General features: G+C 34.9%; 3 protein-coding genes across 3 annotated transcripts; 2 read left to right on the forward strand and 1 right to left on the reverse strand.

Moving 5' to 3' along the window:
• Positions 1-4,435: 4,435 nt before the first annotated feature.
• Positions 4,436-6,000, forward strand: LOC145619086 (uncharacterized). The gene is made up of 4 exons (XM_081673685.1): positions 4,436-4,568; positions 5,105-5,232; positions 5,316-5,395; positions 5,575-6,000. The coding sequence occupies exons 1-4, from the start codon at positions 4,547-4,549 to the stop codon at positions 5,645-5,647; spliced, it is 303 nt and encodes a 100-aa protein (XP_081529811.1). The 5' UTR covers positions 4,436-4,546; the 3' UTR covers positions 5,648-6,000.
• A 1,540-nt stretch (positions 6,001-7,540) lies between these two features.
• On the forward strand, positions 7,541-19,963 carry LOC145619844 (F-box/FBD/LRR-repeat protein At1g78750-like). The gene is made up of 4 exons (XM_081674538.1): positions 7,541-7,723; positions 14,576-15,832; positions 15,979-16,176; positions 19,554-19,963. The coding sequence occupies exons 1-4, from the start codon at positions 7,541-7,543 to the stop codon at positions 19,773-19,775; spliced, it is 1,860 nt and encodes a 619-aa protein (XP_081530664.1). The 3' UTR covers positions 19,776-19,963.
• Positions 19,964-21,731: 1,768 nt separating this feature from the next.
• Positions 21,732-26,043, reverse strand: LOC145621215 (acyl-acyl carrier protein thioesterase TE3, chloroplastic-like). The gene is made up of 4 exons (XM_081675956.1): positions 25,944-26,043; positions 23,131-23,240; positions 22,017-22,112; positions 21,732-21,848 (listed from the first exon to the last, which is right to left on the reverse strand). Exons 1-4 carry the CDS (start codon positions 26,041-26,043, stop codon positions 21,732-21,734), a joined length of 423 nt encoding a protein of 140 aa, XP_081532082.1.
• Positions 26,044-26,338: the final 295 nt, after the last annotated feature.

The following is a 26,338-nucleotide window of genomic DNA, read 5'->3' on the forward strand; positions in this document are numbered from 1 at the left end:
ATTATTTAGCTTATAAATACGTGATTGTGTTTAACGAAAAGGATGATGGATTGATTTGAAATTTATAAAGTTTTACGTAAGCTTCTACTTGTGTATTTTGGACCTAGTTTAGGTTTTAAGCTTGTTTTGCTTAGCGTTTCTTGACCTAGACTCAACATTCCAAACCTTTAAATTACGATTGAAGGTTATATCCATTAAAATCCATATCAAATTGGTGTGGCTGCTGTTTGACGAGGGACGAGTTTGACAATTTGTGTCAGAAAACTTAGTTTCAAAGGTCATAATGCACAACTTGGTTCTCTTTCGTTTCTAAAGATTTTGAGGTGATTCTTTATTTCAAGTTGGTTAATTTTTTTGTCAGTTTCACCTACAAAATTTGAGAATTTTTCGAGGATCATATCTATTAAACTGGATAAAATTGAATCAAAATCTTAATTCACTAAATAGATAACTTTAACTATGAAATGAAGAAATTAGGATTTTTATTACCCGAAAAAATGAGAATTTGGGGAAGATGGATGAAGAAGCCAAACCCTAAGCAAATAGCATTGCTAGATGTGTCTTTAAAAGTTATAAATAAAACTGCTAATTGTATTTATAGTGATTTTATCAAGCTCAAAGATTTATTAAACAACAACTTAGCCAAAAAGATAATAGTTTTAATGGATTTTGCTTGATGTGTCTTTAAAAGTTGCAAATAAAATTGTTTATTGTATTAGTAGTGAATTTATCATGCTCATTTTATAGAAGATTCCAAGAAAATTCAAATTAGTGGCTTTATAAAACTATTGATTGTATTAATTGAGGGCTTGTTTAATATCGTTTTTAGTTTTTTTGTTATTTTGAAAATTAAAAACCAAAAACTGTAAACAAGAAAAAGGTGTTTCCTTTCCCTAAAAAAAAAAAAACAGAAGAAAGTTAATTTCTCTTTTCTATTGCCAGTTTTCAAAGTTATCATGATTTTAAATAAGTTTGACTAATTTTTGATTCATTACATGACCTATATCATATAGGTTTTTTCAAAAAAATCAAAAACGGAAATCCAGTTATGCTAAACAAGCTCTTAATTATTGGTGAACTATTTAATACACCTAATACAATCAACAGTTTTATAAAGCCTCTAATTTGGATCTTTTTGGCTAAGTTGGTGTTTAATAAATCTTTGAGCTTATAAAATCACTATAAATACAATTAGCAACTTTATTTATAATTTTTAAAGACACATCTAGCAATGCTATTTGCTTAGGGTTTGGCTTATGCATCAATCTTCCCCAAATTCTCATTTTTTCAGGTAATAAAAATCCTAATTTCTTCATTTCTTAATTAAAGTTGTCTATTTAGTGAATTAAGATTTTGATTTCCCAATATAATTTAATTGAAAAATTGGATTCTTTTGTTTAAAACTACCTAATAAAGATTTTTGTGAGAATTTACACAATAGAAGGTAGTGAAAGACGGAATAACTATGGTTTGATTTCCACCATTGATCTAATTTTCTTATATTAAACCACCTAAACAAAACTGAAACCATTGTGAGGGTTGATTTTCAAGGTGGTAAGGCTTTTTTTTTGGGATTGTTGGGGGGTATTTCAAGTTAGTTGGTATCGGGATTTGAGATGATGGTTTTTGGGGTAAGAGAGGGAGGTTTTGATGTTGGAGGGTGGTTTCGGCGTGATGGAGGCAGTTTCAAGTGAGTTGTGTGTTGGTTATGGGGATGAAAGCGGTGGTTTCAGGACATGTTTTGAGGTGGGTTAATGTATGAAAATTTGTTCAACGGTGGAAATCTGGCCATATGTAGTATTTTACAATATCTTATCTCCGGTAATTTCTTACCATTTTTTATTTTTTAATATTTTTTTATTGGGTATCTTCTCACAAAATCTGAATTTTATTAGGTAACTTTTGACAAGAGAATCCAAAAAATTTCAATTTTGCAATTTAATTGATGTTTTTGTATTAATTTTTGCATTAGGTGAACATTAACATGGATAAGAAGGTTAATTTGGAGAAGAATTTAGATAGAATTTCTGATTTGCCAGAACCAGTTAGAAGGCATATACTTTCATTTTTGCCAACTGATGATGCTGTTAGATCTAGCATTTTGTCGAGCAGTTGGCAGGGGTTGTGGATTGAACTTCCAAAATTGAAATTGAGTGAATTAAATTTCAATTTCCTAGGTCAGTTATGGTTAAAAAATTGCCCAAAGGTATGAATAATGGTGCTAGAGTGAAGAGAGAGGCAATTCTTAGGGAGAGGGAGGGGTTTTATGGGTTTCTTGATCGGGCTCTTGAGTCGAGTTCAGATTTCAAGAAGCTTAATCTTTATGTTTTTGGTTACGGGTTGGACTTGGAGTCTCGCTTGGATCATTGGCTAGAATGTGTTGTTAGGCGTCGTATTTAAGTATTGAAATTGCACTTTAGTTCACGGAAAAAACCCAGATATTGTTTGCCTAAGATTGTATTAGGTACTAATTCACTAACAAAATTGCACTTGCAAAATGTGAGTTGAATTCGTCTCGTTTTGTGGATGCTCAATTACCTTCCTTACGAGAGATAAACCTTGAATATGTTTATATGGATGATGGAGTTATGGGGAGCCTAGCTGCTGTTTGTCCTAATCTTGAGGTTTTGGATGTCATAAGTTGTCGTGGGTTGACAAAATTTGTAGTCTCTGGTCTCAATAAGCTCTTAACTATGGAATTTGAGACATCTGCTGATGTAAGTGAGTTGATTGAGATTGAGGCACCTAATCTGTTGGAGTTCTTCTATATGAATGATCACGATATCAGCTCAGACGTGTGCATTCAAGGTGCTAGCCTGTCCAAAGATGAGACGTCTGAGATTACATGGTGCTCAATTGGGTGATGCTGTTTTTAAACAGATACTTGAAAATCTTTTTGTCCTTGAAAAATTGGTACTATATCGCTGCAATTGGTTAGAACATGTTTCTGTTTCAAATCAAAATCTTGTCCAGGTCGATTTTTTTTCCTGTAGATGCATTAAAATGGTTGAAATTGATGCTCCTAATCTAAAATCGTTTTATTATTCGAATGGTGAGCTTATGACTATTAAACCCAAGGGTCGTGCTTTCAAGTTTAACGAAGCAAGCATTTACATAAAACCAAACATCAGAGGTGACTACTGGTATGTTCATTTCATCAAGTTTCTTGCAGAGCTTCGTCACTGTGAAAAGTTACAACTTTTTGTTGGTTCTGGAGAGGTATAATAATGTTTTTCCATCTCTTCCATGTTATATTTCTTTTTTGTTAGCATGATAAGTTTATAATTTAATTCCATCATGCTATGTATTAGCTAATTCTACCTTTTTTTTCCTGGTGTTTTGTTTCCCATGATATTTTGAAAACAAGGAATTTTTGATCCCTGAATCAGTGAGGATGGAATCCTGCCCTCCCCTACATGGAGTCAAAAAATTGGTGGTGCAGCTTCGTTCATCTTTACTAAAGTATACTCAAGTCGAAGTTGTTGAGGCTCTTCTTTGGCTTGCACCGTGCCTAGAGTCTCTATCTATCTATAATGACTCTATTCCAGTCTGCAAGTTTCTTAAGGTATTTTTATCTTGGCAAATATTTGATCTGCTCATATTTCTGTTTGTTTTAGGTGGTTTGTCCTGATAGGCTGATATTGCTATATTTAGTACATCATAACTTGGAATTTTTGTGTACAAATTCATGTTTAAAGATGTTTCAGTAGTAGTATTCCAGTTACATTGCTAAATAATTCGAAGTATGAAAAGGAACTGACCACCACAATCAATTATCCTGATTAAGTTATACATTAGAGTTGGTAAAAATCAGAGACTGTCCTGCATTGCTACTGTTGTTGCCTAGGAATTTCGAATCAGAAAACAAGTTGTGGTGACTCTGATAAGAATATATAACTAGATGGCCTTATTTATTTGAAGTTTTTTCAGTTACTTGAGGTTAACTAATGACTTTTTACTTGTAATTAACCTTGTAAAAGCATTTATATATCCAGCTGCTTATATCAAGACTATTGATTTAGCTAAAAAAAGAAAAGTCGATAGTGACAGAAAATTAACTTGCATTTGTTCATCAAATTGAAATGCACAGAGCTGTGGTCACATTTGTTCTTCTATATGTCTCCTTGCAGTGGGTTAAATTACTTAGAGCCCAACAAATATGTTTTAAGAAGTTTATTCAAATGTACTGCCTTTACTGGATATAAAATTAAACTTCATGCTTACATTTCTTTACTTTGTTCATGCTTCACGCTCTTAACAAGGATGTTCAGTGATTAAACTTATAGTTTAAGGCTTATTTGCGGAACAGGCACCATTGGTCTTACACTTGCCAGAAGGTTTGCAATCTTGGCATCATAGCATTGACTTTATTGTAGACGGTAATACACACTATGCAGTAATACTCATTATTTGTCTTGTAATTTCAGGTCCAAACATGTATATGGTTATGAAGTAGTTCCTCAAGCCATTGCAGATGCTCGCCGAAATGCTGACCTGAATGGAATCTGCAATGCTTCATTTGTCCTAGGAGACTTCAATAAAATTGATGAAAACTTTAGTGATATCAGGTAAAGTATCCAATGTCATAGTTTGCTCCCCTGTGCTGTTTCTCCTAATTATGTTCTTGCATTTCTTTATTAATTATTCCATGTTTTTGTATCCTGACTATGATTTTTTAACTTAATTTATGAGGCTGGGAAAATGTATTTTAACTTGTTTAAGTTGATTATGATGCTTCTGGTTTTAGGATGTTTCAGTAGACTGTCCCAGTTCTTCATCATCAGTTCATCACCCTGTGTATTTATGGCACTATTCCAGTTTTAGGATGTTTCTAAGATATTTACCGTCACCCTGTGCATTTATGGCACTCTTCCCCTAAAATGAAAATTATTGGTTCTATTACCCTAGTGTATGTGTTTTATCATTGACAATAATCTGGAATGGAGGGAGTTACTAACTTACTATGGGGATATATGCATATATCGTCATTTGCCTGATGTCAATTGCTGGCCATTTGTTTCACATTTATAAGTAATCAGTCGGAGGTAATCTTTGTATGAGCTAGCTAGTTTCTAATTTTTTAAATGATGTTTCAATGTTCCAGATCCAAATCGTCCTGGAATGCACATGCTGATCAAGTTTTTGTTAAAGTCGAAAGCCCCTCGAATCGTCTATGTTTCCTGCAATCCTGCCACATGCGCTCGTGACCTTGAGTACCCGTGTCATGGCTTGGTATTTGATTAATCTTCTATCATTGAAATCTGTTATCTGGTTGATTTCCTGCTGTCTGAATCACATTTATGGCGTCTTTGCAGGTGGAGCAGAAAATAAAAGGATGCTACAAATTAAGTAGCATCCAACTTGTAGACATGTTCCCTCACACCCCACATATCGAGTGTGTTTGCTTGCTGGATCTCAAAATTCTCAATGAATAATTGTTGATACTATTTGCTCAGTAACTATCTTTAAGATCCCAAAACATTCTTCAGATATTTATTTTGTTTCAATTTTCTTTTGAGACCTTTGTTCTTTTATACAGTATTTGTAATTTAGTAAAATACTTTTTTTTTGTAGGCTCGTTTTGCATTCATCTGTTGCAATTTTTAAGAACTCGGCAACACTCTGGAGTTCCTGTGTGTGCATCTAGCCATCTACTGGCAAATGATTGCCCTCACGCAGCAGAAATTATTTCACTCTGAGCCACAGAGGAGTCAATTGCTGATGTTCCCACTGATGCAGCAGTCGAATAATTTCTTTTGCTGCAGACTTTACAGCCATATATGGTGCTCCAGCGGCTCCAGCACTGAAATTCTAACCACTTCATGTATATTGATGATCTGGATAGAAACTATTCTTTGCTTCTTACTGTCTTGAAATAATTAACTTGCTTCATGCTTATACCTTGAAATGCAGGACTAACAATTTTTTTTTTTCAGCAGGCAAGAGTAATCTGCTGTATACTACCTAGTAGAATATGTATATCAATCATTCAAGATAAGACCTGGTTTTAGAGCAATTTCCATGTAAAATCATTGAAGATAACTTAAATTCCTGTTTTATGATGCATTTTACAAAAATTTCCCCATACAATAAATTGTCTATGGGATTAAACTTTACTCTCACAACATTAATTTAGATTCCATCACTTTTTTCTCTTCTTATCCAATCATTTACTTTGTATAACTTTAAAAAATTAAAGTAACATATAGAAAATTATTAAGGATGAAGGGAGTACTGATTAAGGTATTATACTCTTTTACCTTATATTTAATGAGTTTAAATTATTTTAGTTGCATGGCAATTGTTTTGCTTGTAATTTTATACACTTTTGGGAGAATGAAAATAAAAAATTTCACCTTTGCTCGTTCTTTCGAAAGCAATGTTAGAGCTTCCCTCTTGGTTCTATGAGATCGATTTATATCAAACTATGCTTATGACATTTCTTATGTCATAGCTTATAGCGCCATTATTTATTGTAATTTAGATAGTTTAATTTTTATGATTAAACCATTTTTTTTAATTATAATTATTACATTTGTTGATTATTTGTTGAAAGATTGATGGTGCGTTCTATTCACCTGATTTTCACTTATTTGAACTTATCTTAACTTAAACTTATCTGAACTTATTAAAACTTATTTTAGTTGTAATTTGTACTTGGGTAACCCTTATCATAACTGATTAAACCTGATCTGAACTTATCTGAACTTATTACTGAACTTATTATACCTGAAATAAGTGAAAATAAGGTGAACAGCACAGACCATGAATCTTGCTATTATTTTGCTAGGCTTTTGAAACTTGGAAATGTATGTACCACAAACGATGCCCCGGGTTCCCTCTGAAATATATTTTAAAAATCCTTACATTAATTCGCTACTTATAAAGACGGGTTAAAGTTATATTAAAAGTATTTAAAAGTTATAATTATTTATCTTGGTATCATGTGTGTCACACTAATTCTTATTTGTTGTTTACATGATGTGATTCTTGGCGAAAAACCAAAATGCCAAGTTTCGTGACTCTCGGCTCGGCTACAATTTGCTCTGTTGACTCTTGTTCAACTCTGCTCTACTCTGCCCAATAACTCAAAAGAACAGAGCCTTAGAATAGCCCAAAAGCTAGTTTATTCTACCGTAAAACAATTTATTCTCTAACCAATGTGCTTGTAACCTGTTAAAATATTTTCTTTCTTTATTCTCAAGTCCCAATCCTCCCACCTCCCCCCTCCCCAGCCACTTTCATGGCTATCACCATAACCACCACCCAAAATTGCCGCCATCAACACCACCCACCTTCCCCTTCCTCTTCCATGGCAGGTTGCCAGGCTAGTAGGCTACTCTGTCTAATCATAATCAAACGCGCCATTAACGGCAACAAAATCTCACACACCCACAAATCTCAGTTGAAAAGAAAAAGAGCAAAAATATCAGAGATTCAAAGCAGCAACAATTTTGTTGGGGTTGAATTTGGTACCATAATTCAAATTAAATATTCAAGGCAGAAATTAAAAGGATAGAGAAAGAGGGGGTGGTGGATTATGGTGAGGCCGTGGGGTGTTGATTATGCTAAATGTGATGGGTTACGACGGTGGATGCATATATGGTGGGTCGTCGGTGATAGATGTTTTGGTGGGGCTGCCGTGGAAGTGGAAGACATGGGTGTTGGTGGGGTGGGGCGGGGGCGGCTGTTGGACATGGGCAAGCAACACCAACCGGTCAAGGTTCGTTAAGAGAAAATGAGGATCAAAGGTGAGATTGTTTTGGAATAAATTAAAGGTGAAATTGTTTTCGGCTAAAGATTGGTAAGATATTCTTTTCCATTTTTCCTATATTATATACGTATTGATAAACTGATAAAGCTGGTTGTATTAGCCGATTATATTAGCTAGTTTGAGTAGCTGTTTGTAAATAGAATAGGTAAAAGTAAATAATTGTTAATTATTACTCCCTCTGTCCCTCAATGATAATCACTTTTGGTAGAAAATCACGGGAATTAATAAACATAAATAAGAAGTAGCAAAAGTACATTGAAAAAGTAAATTTACATAGAGAAAGTAATTAAGGTACGTGTTAAAGTAAAATTTACATGAAAAAGTTAAATTTACACAAATATATTTGCAAATGGGAGAGAATTTTGGTAAAAAAAATAATATTAATGGTACTTGAAAAAGGCAAATGTGACTAACATTTTAGATCACCAAAATGGCAAAAGTGACTATTAATAGGGGACAGAGGGAGTAGCTGTTTTAGTGTATTTAATAACAGAAAGCTAATTGTTCAATAAGCTAATGTCAAAAAGCTTTTATAATTAGATTTTGAATAAGCTATTTACCAAACACCCAAATTAGCTTTTTGAAATGGTCAAATCTCTAATAGGTAGGGGTGTTCAAATCCGGGTAGGTTTCGGGTACCAGATTTAGGGTACCCGAATTTGATATGATAGTAATTTGACACCTAAAATTTGAAAAAAATTAAACAATTTATTATAAAATTCACACAATTAGAAGGATTTAAGTACAACTAAAATGCAAATAAATAATCAATAACACAAACCAATTGAAATTTACAAAGAATTGGAAGAAATGAAATATTTGTATATACATTTTTTTCATCAAAGTAAAAACACTCAAATCTCACCTTGACTTCCACTATTCAACTAACACTCCCTAAATTTCTTATTTTCTCTTTCCATTAACTGCCGTCGTGGAAGAAGATGATGATGGGAGCGAAACTACGTCATTGTGCGAGGTGGATTGGGTGTGATGAGGCGATCTAGAAGGTTCATGAGGGTGCGGTTGATCATGCCTGTGTCATGACGAAGTTGTAGCTGGTGTGAGGGCTGTGTCACATGTTTTGAAGGGTAATGAGAGAGAGAGAGAGAGAGGGGGAGGAAGAGTACTCGAAGGCTGAGTTTTTTTTGTTTGAGTGAATGAAAAAAAAACCTTTAGAGGCTGAGTGAGTTAGTGGGCTGGGCTAAGTTGAGGGAGAGAAAAATATATATTTTTTTTTCTGTTTATTGTCAGAAAAATAATTTGCGGCCCATGACCCGACCCGAGAACTCACTATTTTGGCGAGTCGGGTACTCGAACCAAAAAAAAAGGAAAAAAAAGGACAAATTACCCATCGGGTATTTTGCGGGTCATCGGATGGTCGGGTCAATCGGGTCGGGTTTTTTAAAAATCCTCTACTAATAGGGCATAATAAGATAAAAGTTCTCCAACAAGCTCTGTTATCAAAGAACGCCAAAATGTTATAGCCTATAAATGATTGAAGTTCAAAAAATAACTTATTTTTAGTTTAATAATATTCACAAACAATAATATGTTGTAAAAATAATTTAAGTTTAATTATAATAAGTTAAGTTTTGCAAAAAAATAAGTTTAAATTAGCAAATAAGTTAAGTTCAGTAAAAATAATTTTTATTCGTTAAAAAAAATGTTAAGTTTAATATTACATTCGTTAAAATACTAATACACTACTAGAAAACAGGCAAATAACGACGGAAAAATTCCGTCGGAAACACCTTGTTTTCCGTCGGAAAACCTGTTTCCGACGAAATTTCCGTCGGAACTGGTTGTCGGAATACACTTCGTCGCAAAAAGGGCCATTTCCGACGGAATTTCCATCGGAAACACTATTCCGACGGATTTCTGTCCGCCGGAAGTGATTTTCAGGCCCGACAAAAGTCCGTCGGAAATTTACGACGGACTGTATTCCGCCGGAAAAATTCGACGGGAATTCCGTCGGAAAATGATTTTAAAAAAACAAAAAAAATATGCCTCACCACCACCCCTCACCACCAGTTCACACCACCAGCCACCAGCCCACACCACCAGTCCACATTAGCCCTAACATGAACCACCCGTACCACCACCCACACCAGCCACCCTAACATGAACCACCACCCACTACCCAACCACGAAAACCTCCACCAATCCCCTACCCACTTGACCCTAACCCACCCAGATCTACCACCCCAGTGAACCCATATCTACGACCCTAACACAACCCCAACCACCCCACACCACCAAAACCACCCCTGTCGCCGCTATAACAAAAAAGCACAACCCAAAAATTAAAAAAAAAAAAAATAATCCCACACCAATCACCCTAAAATTCGAACTCCAACAGCCACCAAATTCGAAGTATATTCAAAATATCTGATAAACCAACAACAAAAAAAATCGAAAAATATACACATACCTTAATTCGACTACACAAAACCATGAAATTGGGTTTAGGAGGCCAAATTCGACCATGAAAACTCTAGATCTAGAGTTTTCATGGTCGAATTTGACCTGAAAACCTTTGTTTTCATCATGAGAAGAGAGAGAAAGGGCGAAACTCGATCTACTCGAAATTGCTTTTGATGTCGTCGGTGTTGGGGTTGTTGTTGATGTTGATGTTGGCAGTGATGGGGTTGTTGTTGATGTCGAAGTTGTCTGAGTTGGGGTTGTTGTTGTCGATGTTGGCGGTGGTGGGTTTGTTGTTGATGTCGATGTTGTGGTGGGAGATGTGAGGTGTATGGAAGAAGGGAAAGAAAATGAGAGAAAGAGAAGATGAAAGAGAAGAGAGGAAGACAAGAAGAACGACAGAGGAGAAGGAGGAGAGGAGAGAGAAGGAGAAGATAGAGGAGAGAGAAGAGGAAAGAGAGTGAAATGGAGAAGGGGAAAGAGAGAGAAGCGGCGGGTAGGATTTTTAGGGTTTCTTAATTTTTTTTTTTTTTTAAAAAAAAATTGTATTCCGTCGGAAATCCGTCAATTTCCGTCGGAAATTTCCCACGGAAAATTTATCTGTCGGAAAAGTTATCCGTCGGAAAGCACATATTTTTCGACGAAATTATATTCTGTCGAAATTTCCGACGTAATTTTAGTCCGTCGGAAATTTCGACGTTTCCGACGGATTTCTGTGTCCGTCGGAACCAGTCCGTCATTATTTGCCTGTTTTCTAGTAGTGATACTACCTTCGTTTCTTATTATGTGCAACACAGGGGTATTATTTGAGAGACATAAAATATTCCTTTGTTACACATAATAAGAAATGGAGGTAGTATATTTAATTATCATTAGTAAATGTTTGTAAAATCTAATACAAAGTATTATGAAGGTATAAATTGATACCACTTTCGTATTTTACCAAGTGTTACACTTTAACCGTCATATACCTTATAATTTACTGCGTAATTGATTTAAATAAGATAAGAGGTTAGTAGGGTAGTGGGACTGTCTGAAACCGAGAGGAGAGCTCTAACCACTTAAGCTATCCGTCACTCTCTTGAAAAATAATGATTGTGAGAGGAAAAAAATAATAGTGGGTTTGGGTGTGTGAGGGCCATAGAATGAGAAAGGTATAATATTAAAAAAATAGATTTCTTCACCATTTAATATTTTTTGTTAAGAAGACCGTTATATGTTACACTTTAAATAAATTTCTTCGACTTTTATGCTAAAAACATGCTATTATTATTGAGAATGCTTCATATTGCATACATCACACAAACTAAGTTATTTTTCAGTACGCAAAATGAGGCAATTTTAATTATTTCTCATAAATTTTGACATTACATCGGTTCCTTTGGACAAAAATGACCCCTAAGTCTCTAAAGAGCATGGTAGAAATTTTTTTTAAACTTCAGGTTTAACGATTTTCTTGTCAAATGGTGGTGAAATATATATTTTTGTTCCCCGTGTCTTTTTGTTGGTATTATAAAGTAATTTTTCTTAGGGAGGTAATTTCAATAAATGGGTTTTTGTAAATTTTCCTAAAATAAAATCAAGGAAAATTTAGAAATAATAATCCCAACTTTGCTCCGTTTTGTTTTAATAATCCCAACTTTGATTATTCTACAATGATTCCAACTTTGGGGGTGTTTTGTTTTTTCTATCCCAAACCGGTCAATAAAAGTCAATGACCTATTATATCATGTCAATTGACACGTGTCAAGTAAAAAAAAACAAAAAATCAGAAGACCAGCCCCCACGCCCACCTTAACTCCACCATTACCCAGCCCGCCACTGCATTTCTTTCCAGCGAGCAGCCGCCGATTTCCCCTAGCTACCTCGAAACACTCTCCACGCAACACCAAGAAAACCCATTTCCCACTCCCAAAAACTCCAAACCGCTCCTCCACCACCGCAAAACCCTAGCGGCTAGGGTTTTCAAAGGTAAGGGAGGGGTGTTTGGGGTTTTCAAAAGTGGGGAAGGTGGTTTTAAGGCCTATTAAGTGTTTTAAGGGAGATTTGATGGTGGGAAAGGTGTTTTCAAGGTGTTTCGAGAGTCGGAAAATGAGAGAAGGAAGTTGGTGAATTGGTGGGTCGCATTACCAGCACGGAGGGAGCGGGGAAACGAGCATTGTGGGAGGGGGAATAGCGGTGCTTCAGGGGTGGGGGAATAGCGGCGATGCAGGGGTTCCGGCGCTTGGGCAGTGCTGCGTGGGGTTTGGTTGGGTGGGTTAATTTAGTTTTGTTTTTTTGTTTTTAATTTTTCTTTTTGTTTTTAAAATTTTTTTAGCTAATAAAAATGCGCCACATGTCATTTAAAGAAAAAAAACCCATTCAACCGGTAACTGGTCATTGGGATCGAAGAAACAAAACACCTCCCAAAGTTGGGATTATTGTAAAATAATTCAAAAGTCGGGATTATTAAAACAAAATGGAGCAAAGTTGGGATTATTATTTTTAAATTTTCCTAAAATCAATAAACGGTTCTTTCCATCAAACTTACAATCGTTGAATATATCTTGTAGTGTAGTACATTAGTTGCACATATGAATGGAATATACCGGTGATATATACAACTTAAATTAACAGTGTTTCAATATAATTAACCTAAGTTCGGCTAATACAAGATTTATTGTAAAAAATATAAAGGGAGTAAGCAACCTAAAGTTATGTGCCCGTGTAAATAACAAACAATTTCATGAAAATTGTTGGAATAATAACAAACAATTTTATTTCAAAAAAAATAAAATAAAATTAAATAAAATGTAAAAAACAAACAAACAAACAAACAAACAATTTCATGAAAGTTGTTGGAAAAATACTGAGAAAGTATTAAACTTCCTCAATTTTACTTGTATCTTATTTAGTGGATCCCGCTAGATGTGTCTTTAAAAGTTGTAAATAAAATTGTTAATTGTATTAGTAGTGATTTTATCATGGTCATTTTATAGAAGATTTTTTAAACTCCAACTTAGCCAAGAAGATTCAAATTAGTGGCTTTATGAAACTATTGATTGTATTAATTGAGGGGTTGTTTTACATCGTTTTTAGTTTTTTTTTTTTTTTTTTTTTTTTTTTTTTTTATAATTTTTTTTTTTTTTTTAAAAATAAATAACCTAAAACAATAAACAAGAAAAATGTGTTTCCTTTCCCTTTTCTTTTCCCTAAAAAAAAAAAGGGGTGTTTCCTCTTTTCTATAGTCAGTTTTCAAAATTATCATAATTTTTAGGAAATTTTCACATTTGCTATCAGCTTTCCTTGCTTCACATTTATCATTATAAAATAAAAATTAAAGGGGTAGCAAATGTGAAATAGGGTGATTTCCTTGATAGCAAATGTGAAATTTTTCTAATTTTTATTAAATTTGACTAATTTTTGATTCAATACATGACATAAATCATATAATTTTTTTTTATTTTTTTATTTTTTTTAAAACTACAGTAATGCCAAACAAGCCCTCTATACAACTAATACAATCAACAGTTAAAGCCACTAATTTGGATCTTTTTGGCTAAGTTAGTGTTTAATAAATCTTTGAGTTTGATGAAATCACTATAAATACAATAAGCAATTTTATTTACATCTTTCAAAGACACATCTAGCAATACTATTTGCTTAGGGTTTGGCTGCTGCATCAATCGTCTCAAAATTCTCATTTTTCAGGTAAAAATCCTAACTTTTTCATTTCTCAATTAAAGTTGTCTATACAATCAGTGAATTAAGATTTTGATTTCCCTATATAATTTAATTAAAAAATTGGATTTTTTTGTTTGAAACTACCTAATAAAATCTTGATTTTGTGAGAATTTACGCAATAGAAGGTAGTGAAAGACGGAATAACTATGGTTTGATTTCCACAATTGATCTAATTTTCTTATATTAAACCACCTAAACAAAATTGAAACCATTGTGAGGGTTGATTTTCAAGGTGGTAAGGCTTTTTTTTGGGATTGTTGGGGGGTATTTCGAGTTAGTTGGTATCGGGATTTGAGATGATGGTTTTGGGGTAAGAGAGGGAGGTTTTGATGGCGGAGGGTGGTTTCGGCGTGATGGAGGCAATTTCAAGTGAGTTGTGAATTGGTTATGGGGATGAAAGCGGTGGTTTCAGCCTTTCAGGAGATTTTTTGAGGTGGGTTAATGCATGAGAATTTGTTCAACGGTGGAAATCCGGCCATATGTAGTATTTTACAATATCTTGTCTCCGGTAATTTCTTACCATTTTTTATTTTTTTATTTTTTATTGGGTACTTTCTCACAAAATCTAAATTTTATTAGGTAAGTTTTGACAAGAGAATCTAAAAAAATTTCAATTTTGCAATTTCATTGATGTTTTTGTATTAATTTCTGCATTAGGTGAACATTAACATGGAGAAGAAGGTTAATTTGGAGAAGAATTTAGATAGAATTTCTGATTTGCCAGAACCAGTTAGAAGGCATATACTTTCATTATTGCCAACTGATGATGCTGTTAGATCTAGCATTTTGTCGAGAAGTTGGCAGGGGTTGTGGACTGAACTTCCAAAGTTGAAATTGAGTGAATATCAACTTAAATTTCAATTTCCTAGGTCAGTTATGGTTAAAAAATTGCCTAAAGGTATGAATGATGGTGCTAGAGTGAAGAGAGAGGCAATTCTTAGGGAGAGGGAGGGGTTTTATGGGTTTCTTGATCGGGTTCTTGAGTCGAGTCCGGATTTCAAGAAGCTTGATCTTTATGTTTTTGGTTACGGGTTGGAGTTGGAATCTCGCTTGGATCATTGGCTAGAATGTGTTGCTAGGCGTCGTATTAAAGTATTGAAATTGCACTTTAGTTCACGGAAAAAACCCAGATATTGTTTGCCTAAGATTGTATTAGGTGCTAATTCACTCACAAAATTGCACTTGCAAAAATGTGAGTTGAATTCGTCTCGTTTTGTGGATGCTCAATTACCTTCCTTACGAGAGATAAACCTTGAATATGTTTATATGGATGATGGAGTCATGGAGATCCTAGCTGCTGTTTGTCCTAATCTCGAGGTTTTGGATGTCATAAGTTGTCGTGGGTTGACAAGATTTGTAGTCTCTGGTCTCAGTAAGCTCTTAACTATGGAATTTGAGTCTTCTGCTGATGTAATTGAGTTGATTGAGATTGAGGCACCTAATCTGTTGGAGTTCTTCTATATGAATGATCGCGATATTGATGCTCAGACGTGTGCAATCAAGGTGCTAGCCTGTCCAAAGATGAGACGTCTGAGATTACATGGTGCTCAATTGGGTGATGCTGTTTTTAAACAGATACTTGAAAATCTTTTTGTCCTTGAAAAATTGGTACTATATCGCTGCAATTGGTTAGAACATGTTTCTGTTTCAAATCAAAATCTTGTCCGGGCCGAGTTTTCCTACTGTAGACGCATTAAAATGGTTGAAATTAATGCTCCTAATTTAAAATCCTTTCATTATACGAATGGTGAGCTTATGAATATTGAACCTAAGGGTTGTACTCTCAACTTAACCGAAGCAAGCATTTGCATAAAACCAAACATCAGAGGTGACAACTGGTATGTTCGTTTCATCAAGTTTCTTGCAAAGTTTCGTCACTGTGAAAAGTTACAACTTATTGTTGGTTCTGGAGAGGTATGATAATGTTTTTCCTTCTCTTTCATGTTATATTCTTTTTTGGTTGCATGATAAGTTTATAATTTTATTCCATCATGCTATCTATTAGCTAATTCTTCCTTTTTTTTTGGGTGTTTTGTTTGCCATGATATTTTGAAAACAAGGAATTTCTGATCCCTGAATCAGTAAGGGTGGAATCTTGCCCTCCCCTACATGGAGTCAAAAATTTGGTGGTGCAGCTTCGTTCATCATTACTAAAGTATACTCAAGTCGAACTTGTTCAGGCTCTTCTTTGGCTTGCACCGTGCCAAGAGTCTCTATTTATCTTTAATGACTCTATTCCGGTCTGCAAGTTTCTTAAGGTATTTCTATCTTGGCAAATACTTGATCGTGATCTGCTCATATTTCTGTTTATCTTAGGTGGTTTGTCCTGATAGGCTGATTTTGCTATATTTTTTTTACATAACTTGGAATTTTTGTGTAAATAATATGAATTATAAAAAGGAACTGATCTGACCACCACAAACAATTGTCCAGATTAAGTTATACACTAGAGTTGGTAAAACATCAGAGACTGCCCTGCATTGTTACTGTTGTTGCATAGGCATTTCGAATCAGAAAACAAATTGTGGTGACTCGATTTGATAAGAATAAATAACTAGAGGGCGTAATATATTTGAATTTTTTTTCCGTTACTCGAGGTTAATTAATGACTCTTTACTCATGATTTAGCCATAAGAATATAAAGCAGATGATGACAGAAAATTAACTTGCATTTGTTCATCTCATTGAACTGCGCAGAGCTGTGCTCACACTTGTTCTTCTACATGTTTCCTTGCTGTAGGTTAAATTACTTAGAGACCCACTAGAATTTTAGTTACTTTCATTGTTTATATTTTTTAAAAATATTATTCAAATTCAATGCTTTTCACTACTAGAAAAAGGCCCATTTCCGACGGAATTTTTCCGTCGAAAACACCTTGAAATCCGTCGGAAAAGGTGTTTCCGACGGAATTCCGTCGGAAACGGTTGTCGGAAATGCCTTCGTAGGAAATACCACCATTTCCGACGAAAATCCGTCGGAAACACTATTCCGACGGAAATTCTGACGGAATTTTCCGTCGAAAGACAATTTCTGGTACCTGCGAATTCCGTCGGAAACTATTTTCGGGAAATTAAAAAAAATACGCCGTGCCACCTCCGGCACGGCGTATCACCACCTCCAACCACCAAAAAACCCAACATCAGACACCGCCACAACCACCAACCCCTAACTCGTATCAGCAGTCCAGAACCACCCCACCACCCACAACCACCAGATCTACCACCAAACCCGAAAAAATTAACAAAAAACAAAAAAAAATTAAAATGAAAACTTAAAACCCAATTTTTTTTTTGAAAACTGAACAAAAAAAAAAAAGAAAAATAATAAACAAAAAATGAAAACAGACCTACCACCACCACCCACCTAAAACCACCGTCGAAACCCACCTAAACCACCGCCGAAACCCACCTAAAACTACCGCCGAAACCCGAAAAAATTAACAAAAAAAAGAAGAAAAAAAAATTAAAATCCCAACACCCTAAACCCGAACTTCAACCGCCAAACCCTAACCCAAACCCATACCCAGATCCAAGCACCTAAAACACCCAAACCCTAACCTAGATCTACACCACCGCCACCGACAAGTCCACCACCACCGCAATTCAACCACAATTCACTATAAAATTAAAAAAAAATCTCAAAAAACAAAAATAAGTAAGAAAAAAGGTACATACCTTGAATTTCACCCAAAAAACCCCCAAAATTGGCTCGAATTTGGGTTTTAAAGGTCAAATTCGAACCTGAAAACTCTAGATCTAAAGTTTTCAGGGTCGAATTTGACATGAAAAACCATTTATTTCTAAAAATTGGCGAGAAATCGACTTGAACACCACCAACCAAACTCACCGGCGTCTTGAACACCACCAAACCAAACTCGTCGGCAGAGAAGAGAAGGAGGAGAAGAGGGGACGAAGAAAAGGAAAGAAACGAAAGGAAAGAGAAGGAGGAGAAGAGAAGGAGGAGAAGAGAAGAGAAGGAGGAGAAGAGAAGGGAGGACGAAAGGAAAGAGAAGGAGGAGAAGAGAAGAGAGGACGAAGAAGAGGAAAGAGAAGGAGGAGCAGAGAAGATGAGAGAGAAACAGAGAAGGGGGAAATAAGAGAAAGGGAGGCGGAAATGAGGAGAAGGGGGAAATGAGGAGTTGGGGTGCATTTTAGGGTTAGACCAAAAATCAGTTTTAAATTTTTTTAAAATTATTTTACGACACGAACTACAAATCCGTCGGAAATTGTAATTTACGACGGAAAATTCCGTCGGAATGAACCTTTATTCCGACGGATTTTTAATCCGTCGGAAATTTCCGACGGAAATGTTTAATTCGTCGGAAATATACGACGGAACATAAATCCGTCGGAAATTTTGCTTTTTCCGACGGAATTTCGAGTCCGTCGTAACCAATCCGTCGGAATTAGCTTGTTTTCTAGTAGTGTTTACTGAATATAAAATAATATACTTCGGGCCTGTTCTCAATTTCTCATACGTTGAAATTCAATTCAATTCAGTTCAGCTCAGTTCAGTTCAGCTGAGTTCAGTCAATGAGAACAGGCCCTTCATGCATACAATTCTGTACTTTGTTCACGCTCTTAGAAAGGATGTTCAGTGATTATACTAATAGTTTAAGGCTTATTTGAGCATGTTGTTTATTCTTAGCTATGTTTTAGGGAGTCTAATAGTCGAGATGGAAGTCCCTATGGATCTCGGGTGTAGCTGTACAGGAAATTTCAAATATTTTTGTTTAATAACTAAAGCCAACTTTATTCCTTCAAAAACAGATATTTTTTTTAGTTTTACATCAACCTAGAGCAGTCACCAGTTATTTAGCTATGTGCTTTATGATTGAGTTATGACGGTACATAGGACGACTGAGAAAATGAAGCTTTCTTTTGTGCATATAAAACTGGAAACATTGGGGATAACAGGGAAGAAAGCTACATGTCTCAGGCCGTAAGAGTTTTAAGTTGCTTAGATCTCAACAAATTCGTTGTTACTTTGCACTTGGCCTGAGTTACATGGTACTTGTTTAGTGTTAATCGTTAAATTGAATCCTACTGTTTCACCACAGCTTCTCACATTGGTGTGTCTTTGGCGAGTACATTTAGTATGTACTTATTTATGCAGATTGTTGTAGTTTTTATTAAATAAAGCTGTTACTTGTACATACAGAGTTACAAATATCAAAATTTAGTTTCAGTACTCACTTATAATTACTATTTCTTTGGCTTATGATGTCCCTATGTGCTTTCTGGGATATGTGTGTGTATGTCTATGTGAGGTATGACGTATGATATCATTGCTCTTGTTGCTAGGCTTCTTGCCCCCTTACCCCTGGGTTTTTGTTTTGTGGTGTTGAAAAATATGTGGGCAAGTTAAGCTTAAGGCTTTCAGGAGGAGATTTTTCTTATTAAATAGTATATGTCCCTTGCACCTTGCATGTGTCACAAAGGCTCATATATATAATATTTGTAAAATTTAGTCTTGTTCAAACAAATATGTAAATCTGTTGTGTAATCTGTATGCTTTTCATTCTTATAATGATTCAACATGTTTTGTTGGTAAGAAAAAGATAGGGAATGGGGTTGGGGAGCATGGTTTAAATGAGATGATGATTTTGGTCTTGTTTTTCTTTTTACTTTTTAGCTCATATACGAGAAACCAGTGGAAGGCAAGATGAACTGTGGCTGCTGGAAGCATGATCTTACTCAAGTATCCCTTGAGAATCGGAGTGGAGATGAAGACGATACAAAACTAGCAACTTTCTTTTCTAAGGCGAGGGCTGATGGGAAAGCGGTATGTTTTGTCAAGAACGTGAAGCCTGGATGGTATCGAATGCTGGGCCTGGATGGCCCCCTGAATATATAAATGGGGAAGATGCTTAGATATGATTGGATCATATGGGAAGCATTTTGGACCAAAGTTGCAGATCATGTATTGTGAGCTTCACTTCTATTGGTGTCTTTGTATTTCCTTGGCTGTATGAGGTTTCCTTAAACAAGTTTCCTTTTTTTTTTTGGTTGGAACAACTAAGGCTTTGTTGTTGTTGTTGTTGTTTTGGAATGATGGGTAGACAATTCCATCTTTTTATTTGATATTAGGGATTATGAAAGATTTGTTGATTAAGGCTCATGAACTTACAGCCAACTGTCCGAATTCTGAAATGTTATTGAAACTGTCCTCATTTTTAGAATCATGTAGAGAAGCTGAGAAAGTTTCAAACTATTCTATTTATGGTCTGAAACGATATGCAGTTGTGTTTAAGATTTTTCAATGATATGTTCCAATGTTCCATCATCCCATGTCCCATTTAGTGAATACATGAAATCATGTAGAGAAGCTGAGAATGTCCCAATTGCCTTCCCTGTTGAAGCTAAGCCTTCAAAATATTTACTTAGGTGAGGGGTTTATGGAGAGTCTAGGAGCTAGTTTTCCTAACCTCGAGGTCTTAACCTTGAAACATTGTCATGGGTTGAGAAGAATTGGAATCTTTGGTCTTACTTAGCTTGTGAAGGTTGAAGTTGAGCACTCTGCTGAAGGGTGTAAAATGGTTGAGATTGATGCACCTAGTCTGTTAGAGTTCACTTATGTGAATGAAGGTGAGGACTTGGATCGTTACTATCATCCGTGTGATATTGAGGTTGCGGCTTGTGGATCTATGAAACGTCTGAAATTTGCTGGACTTCTATTTGATGATTATGCTTTTGAGTACGCTTCTTTCTTGATACTGTATGATATGATCTTACTTGCCTTGAAATTTGTAAAGCTCAACCCACCATGGAATAACAATTATCAATATGCATTGCAAGCTATATCATGAATGAATTGGAAAGGTACAGAGCATTTGTGATTTGTTGTTTGAACTATTATATTTTGTCTTGCTTTAAGTGCAACTGGCTAGTGTTTTCGTTCGTGAGATGCATTTTGTATGTATTTCGTTTGTCATGAATCTCATGATCTTACCCAGTGGAATGCTTTTGCAATATTTTGTTCCAATAGCGTAACGTATCTTTAATGGATGGAAATGTTGACATTGTCTGCTCAACTCTAATGTATTCTTGGTAAAATTGGAGTGGAGGAGAGAGAATAACAACCTAGCTTATAGAGAAAAAAAAAATTCGGTAAAGGAAACGATGATGGTCGGCGTTTGATAATTCGATTCCATCATAAACAATCAAAGCATCTACTGACCAGCTGGTTGTCGGCCAATTTGTAGCTGAATTATGGGAAAGGATTCCGCAGAATATGCGATTTCCTAGGTTCCGGTTAAGATCCTCCGACTAGGGTTATGGTTGAAGGTGGTGGATGCGACTATGCGAGTGTAAAGGTGGAACAAAAGAGGTTAACAGCAAGTTAACCTTGATATCTCTGTCAACTACGACATTACCAGTAAACTCTTTTCAAACGGGGCTGATATAACAGGCTAAAAGACGGTATTGCCCCTGATATCAACAATTGAAGTTGATATAAGTTATTAACTTGTATTTGCTCCAATTATATAACTACTACATCACAATTCACATGTAGGTAAGGATGTGGAGTTGGCTTGATGGTAGCACTACCATCTCGTAACCTCGAGGTTACGGGATCGATCCTTGCCCCCAGCATATGCTGGAATGTATGTATACAGATGTTTTTATAGTGGTCCTTTGAAATATGTCTACCATAGTATTTTATTAATAATACAATATGATCTGTTCGTTATTCCATATTATAACATGAACACAATTAATCTTTTAATATCTATTATGTAAATATAATTTTCATATACATCCTGAATAAAAGATATTCTAACTAATATTTGAAATTACAAAACATTGGACCCTAGCCTTCTTGATGCATCATAAACTCTTCTAACTTGGACCTCGCCTCTGTAGGCATACGAACAGGACGGTAATTTTTGTCAAGAAAAACACCAACTGATTTCGCTTCAAGGATTGGCTGTTATACAAAGATTGTGGAAGTTGTTAATTAAGCAGCAACCTAAAACAACAGTGACAATTACGGAGTACTAAGTTAATTAAAACACAAACCTTAAAAAAAAAAAAAAAAAAAAAAAAAAAAAGGTGGGTTTACAGTTTATTCTTAAAGGGTAAGAAGAAATTAAACCTCATAATTCGGCAACTTGTAGATAAAATGTTCAAAGAATACTCGAGCAGCCGAGTATTTCGCCACTTTTACCTTCAGAACAAACTTGTCTCCACTCTAGATTACACGAAAGGACATTTTGTGAGAAACTACCTAATAAAACCTAAATTTTGTGAGAAACTACCTAATAAAAAAAATGTTGTAAGAAACTACCTAATAGTTGATAAAATGTTGTAATATACTACCTTTGACCGAAATTACACCGTTGACTTAATTCTAGGATGTTGATCCACCTTATAACAACCCAAAACCACCGTTGGGGTTGGTTTTCAAGGTGGTAAGGTTATTTTCGAGGTGGTTGGAGGAAATTTTGAGTTGGTGAGGGTAGATTAGTGCTTCGGGATGGTGGTTTTTAGGTTAGAGGTGGTGGTGTTGGGGTTGAAATTAAAGGTGCTTTAGATGTGGTGGAGACGATTTCAAGCAAGTTGTGTTAGTTTAGGAATGAAAGCGGTAGTTTTGAGAGTGTTTTGAGGTCGATTAACGGTAAAAATTCAGTATAGGTAGTATTTTACAACATTTTACATTTTCTTAGGTAGTTTTTTACATCATTTTACCTTTATTAGGTAGTTTATCACAACATTTTTTTTGTTAGGTAGTTTTTCGCAAAATATGAGTTTTATTAGGTAGTTTTTGACAAAAAGCCCTACACGAAATAAAATATGTATACACGTCTTAATTAGTTACTTTGTTTATTGATAAATTTTCATCAGGCCAAGCACAAGCAATGAGACATTAACATTTAAGGCATGTTCGGTTTACCTTAAAAAATAAGTTATGATAAGTGTTACTCAAATACAATTTACTTTATTTGTAAATTGTATTTTTTTTTTTTTTCTCTCAAAAAAAAAAAATACAATTTACAAATAAAGTAAGTTGTAAAAATAATTAAAGTTGATGACTTCAAATAAGTGAAAATTAAGTGAACCGAATATACCCTTGCTAATTTAAAAGAAAGTTTCCCCGTCAAAAAAAACAAAAAAAAAAAAAAAAAAAAAGAAAAAGAAAGTTTCATATTATAATCAATTGGTAATAATGAAAAACAAAATATATACGAGCTCATCGATCAATTACATACCTTGAGAGGTGCCAGGAAAGTGAGTGAAAGTTTTGATAGCGCTAATGCACAAACACTGCTTTCAACTGTATTACCAACCAGACCAAGTCTTTTTGAAACCTCATAATGTGCTGTATATATAAAACACGAATGTTTCAGGAAAAAAAACTCGGCATTTCTCAATAATGTATATAATGCAATATTTTGTTATTTTGCATTTTTGCTGAATATTTAAGTGAAAATTCTGTATAAAATGACTACTATTATACTAATTTTTAATTGGCTGATTTTTTTATATGTCAAAATTAATTTTAAATATTTTTTATATTTTAAATTTTTATACGTATATTTTATAATAAATTTGTGAATTTGATTTTAATTTCATTAATACTGAATATAGTTAATTATTAGAAAATTTTAAATAAGGAAATTTTGACAATTACCACCTTCTATTATGCCCATTTTAGCAATTACCACCTTCTATTTTTTTTTTTTTTTGAAAATTACCACCTTCTATTTTCACAAACATCAAAAGTTACCACCTTCTTGCCCCTAACTACCACGTGACGTCATTTTGGGCCCATTCTTTCCCTTTCCTCCCTATTTCCCTCACAATTCTCATTCCTATTTGGATTCTCATCTCCCTTTTCACTTTTTTTTCCCCCAAACCACCAATAATTGTTCGTCAATTTTGATTTGGAGGAGTAAATTGAAGTGTTTTTGATTGTTTCACTACTAAAATTCGGTCGAATTGCGACCGTTTTTCTACGACCGTCATGAAAACGGTCGCAAAAATTGATATTTGCGACCGTTTTTTAAGCGGTCGCAAATTTGCGACCGTTTTGTAAGCGGTCGCAAATTTGCGACCGTTTATGGGCTATAAAACGGTCGCAAAGGTAATTAAATATATTTTAAAAATAAAATTCATGTGAAAATTTATTCAAAATTAAATTAATTCTGTTACGACCGTTAGTAGCGGTCGCAATATGTGTTAATTACGACCGTTTGAGAAACGGTCGCAAAATTACGACCGCCATACCGGTCGCAAAAGTGTTTTATTAATTTTTTTTAAAAAAAGGGTATATAAGGAGATCACCCAAACCCTATTAGAACTACAGCCGTCACACGCATCCTCTATCCTCTCTCTCTCCTCACGCATCCTCTTCTCCTCTCTCTTTTTCTCAAACCCTTCTTCTTTCCCTCTCTTCTCTTTCCTCTTTCCACCTCCTTGTGAACAGCCCTCATCTCATGAATCCTCTTCTCCTCATCTTTTTCTCCTTCTCTTGCATCTCTTCTCTTCACCAACCCGAACGAAATAGAGCAGTCACCGTCACAAGCAAAGCCAACCGTTAAAAGAAACACGCTAGTTTGGTGTTTATGGTCAAATTCGACCTTAAAAATTCTAGATCTGGAGTTTTCTTGGTCGAATTTGACCATATTAACCTAAAGAGGAAGATAGATTATGAGAGGTATGTTTATTTTTCGAAAATTTTGTTTATTTTCAAATTTTGTGGTTGAATTTCGTTTTTAGTTAGAATTTCCATGTTTATTTGATTTTGTTATCGATTTTTGTTTGCGTTTCTGTTCCAATTACTTTGATTTTGGTTTTATTTTGAGTTTTTTTTTTAGTTCTGTTCGATTTTGTTCGAATTTCATAGATTTTTGGTTTGATTTTGAGCTCGAACTTGTCGAATTAAGGTTCGAATTGGTGGGTTTAATTGTTGAATTTTGGTTCGATTTATGAGGGTTTTATTTCGTTTTTTGTTTGATTTTTTGTCGAATTTTTTGTTCGATTATGTGGGTTTAATTGTTCTGTGTTTATTTTTTTAGGTTGAATTTTTGGCCGATTTTTTTTATTTAATTTTTGTTCCTTTTTTGGTTTAATTTCTGAGCATTTTATTTGTGGGTTAATTGTTTTGATAAATTTGGATTTTTTTTCCGAAATTGATTGATTTTTGTAGGTGATTTTTTTTTTTAATTTTTTTACTGTTTTTCTGTGTTAAGGGTGAGTGGTGGTGGGTATTGGTGGGCGAAGGTAATGGTGAGTAGAGGGCGGCATAGGCGGCTACTGGTTGTTTAGGGTGGGCAGCGGTGGTGGTTTGGGTGGGATCTGGGTTAAGGGTGGGATCTGGGTTAAGGGTGTGGGTGGGATCTAGGTTAAGAGTGGGTGGGTGGGTTTTTTTTTCTTTTTTTTTGTTTTTTTAAAAACTTTTAGCGACGGCTTAGGACAGTCGCTAAATTTAATATTTGCGACCGTTTCATAAGGCGGTCGCAATTTATAATATTTGCGACCGTTTTTGAAACGGTCGTTGAAAATAGGGTAAACGGCCGCTAAAAATTTGCGACCGTCAAACGGTCGTAAATTTTTTTTTTTGCGACCGAGATAATAACGACCGCCTGGTTGCGACCGTTGACGGTCGCAATTATGTTTTGCGACCGTTTTTACTATTTTTTGCGACCGTTTGCGCCGGTCGCAATTTGGCCAATTTTTAGTAGTGTTTGGGGGAAAAGAAGTGAAAGGGGGGATGAGAATCGAGTTAGGAATGAGAAATGTGAGGAAAATAGGGAGGAAAGGGAAAGAACGAGCCCAAAATGACGTCACGTGGTAGTAGAGGGGCAAGAAGGTGGTAACTTTTGATGTTTTTGAAAATAGAAGGTGGTAATTTTCAAAAAAAAAAATAGAAGGTGGTAATTGCTAAAATGGACATAACAGAAGGTGGTAATTGTCAAATTTTCCTTTAAATAATGCATCTTTTTTAACTGTTGTTTTGTTCACCTACGGCTACTAGACCGTATCATTAGAATAGATGCATATTTTGTTACATAGTACTTACCAAGTTGACAATAACTAGAATAGACCGCATTGTTAACAACACCATATTGATCCAATTCATAGTCCCTTACTTTGAGTTCAATCTCTAGAAACCCACTCATCCTAGCAATAAGAGTAAACACAAAATATTGGATTAGTCGAATAACATGAAATAACTAATATTACTTCGTATCATCTATGACTTTCACCAATTGATTTCTTGTAAATTACATATGAAGTATATTACAAATATATACAAGAATAAAGATAAAACTTAAATTATGAATGTCGAGAACAAATAAAAGCAATACACTGAAGACGAGTAATTACTGATTCGGTAAACATTGTTGAGGACTAAGTGAGGGACGATGTAATGGGCAGCGTCGGAGGCTAAAATCGGACGATTGGGATAGGGAA

The sequence above is a fragment of the Chenopodium album genome, chromosome 27 (assembly GCF_948465745.1).
Source record: "Chenopodium album chromosome 27, dcCheAlbu1.1, whole genome shotgun sequence".
Taxonomy (NCBI): Eukaryota; Viridiplantae; Streptophyta; class Magnoliopsida; order Caryophyllales; family Amaranthaceae; genus Chenopodium; species Chenopodium album.

Coding starts and splice junctions, on each gene's coding strand:
- LOC145619086 (XM_081673685.1), top strand. CDS start 4,547: ATGAAAACTTTAGTGATATCAG. Junction 4,569..5,104: donor GAAAACTTTAGTGATATCAG/GTAAAGTATCCA, acceptor TCAATGTTCCAG/ATCCAAATCGTCCTGGAATG. Junction 5,396..5,574: donor CCTCACACCCCACATATCGA/GTGTGTTTGCTT, acceptor TTTTTTTTGTAG/GCTCGTTTTGCATTCATCTG.
- LOC145621215 (XM_081675956.1), bottom strand. CDS start 26,043: ATGAGTGGGTTTCTAGAGATTGAACTCAAAGTAAGGGACTATGAATTG. Junction 23,241..25,943: donor TTCTAGTTATTGTCAACTTG/GTAAGTACTATG, acceptor TTATATATACAG/CACATTATGAGGTTTCAAAA. Junction 22,113..23,130: donor CTTTCCTGGCACCTCTCAAG/GTATGTAATTGA, acceptor CGTGTAATCTAG/AGTGGAGACAAGTTTGTTCT.
- LOC145619844 (XM_081674538.1), top strand. CDS start 7,541: ATGGTGAGGCCGTGGGGTGTTGATTATGCTAAATGTGATGGGTTACGA. Junction 7,724..14,575: donor AGCAACACCAACCGGTCAAG/GTTCGTTAAGAG, acceptor TTTCTGCATTAG/GTGAACATTAACATGGAGAA. Junction 16,177..19,553: donor CGGTCTGCAAGTTTCTTAAG/GTATTTCTATCT, acceptor TTTACTTTTTAG/CTCATATACGAGAAACCAGT.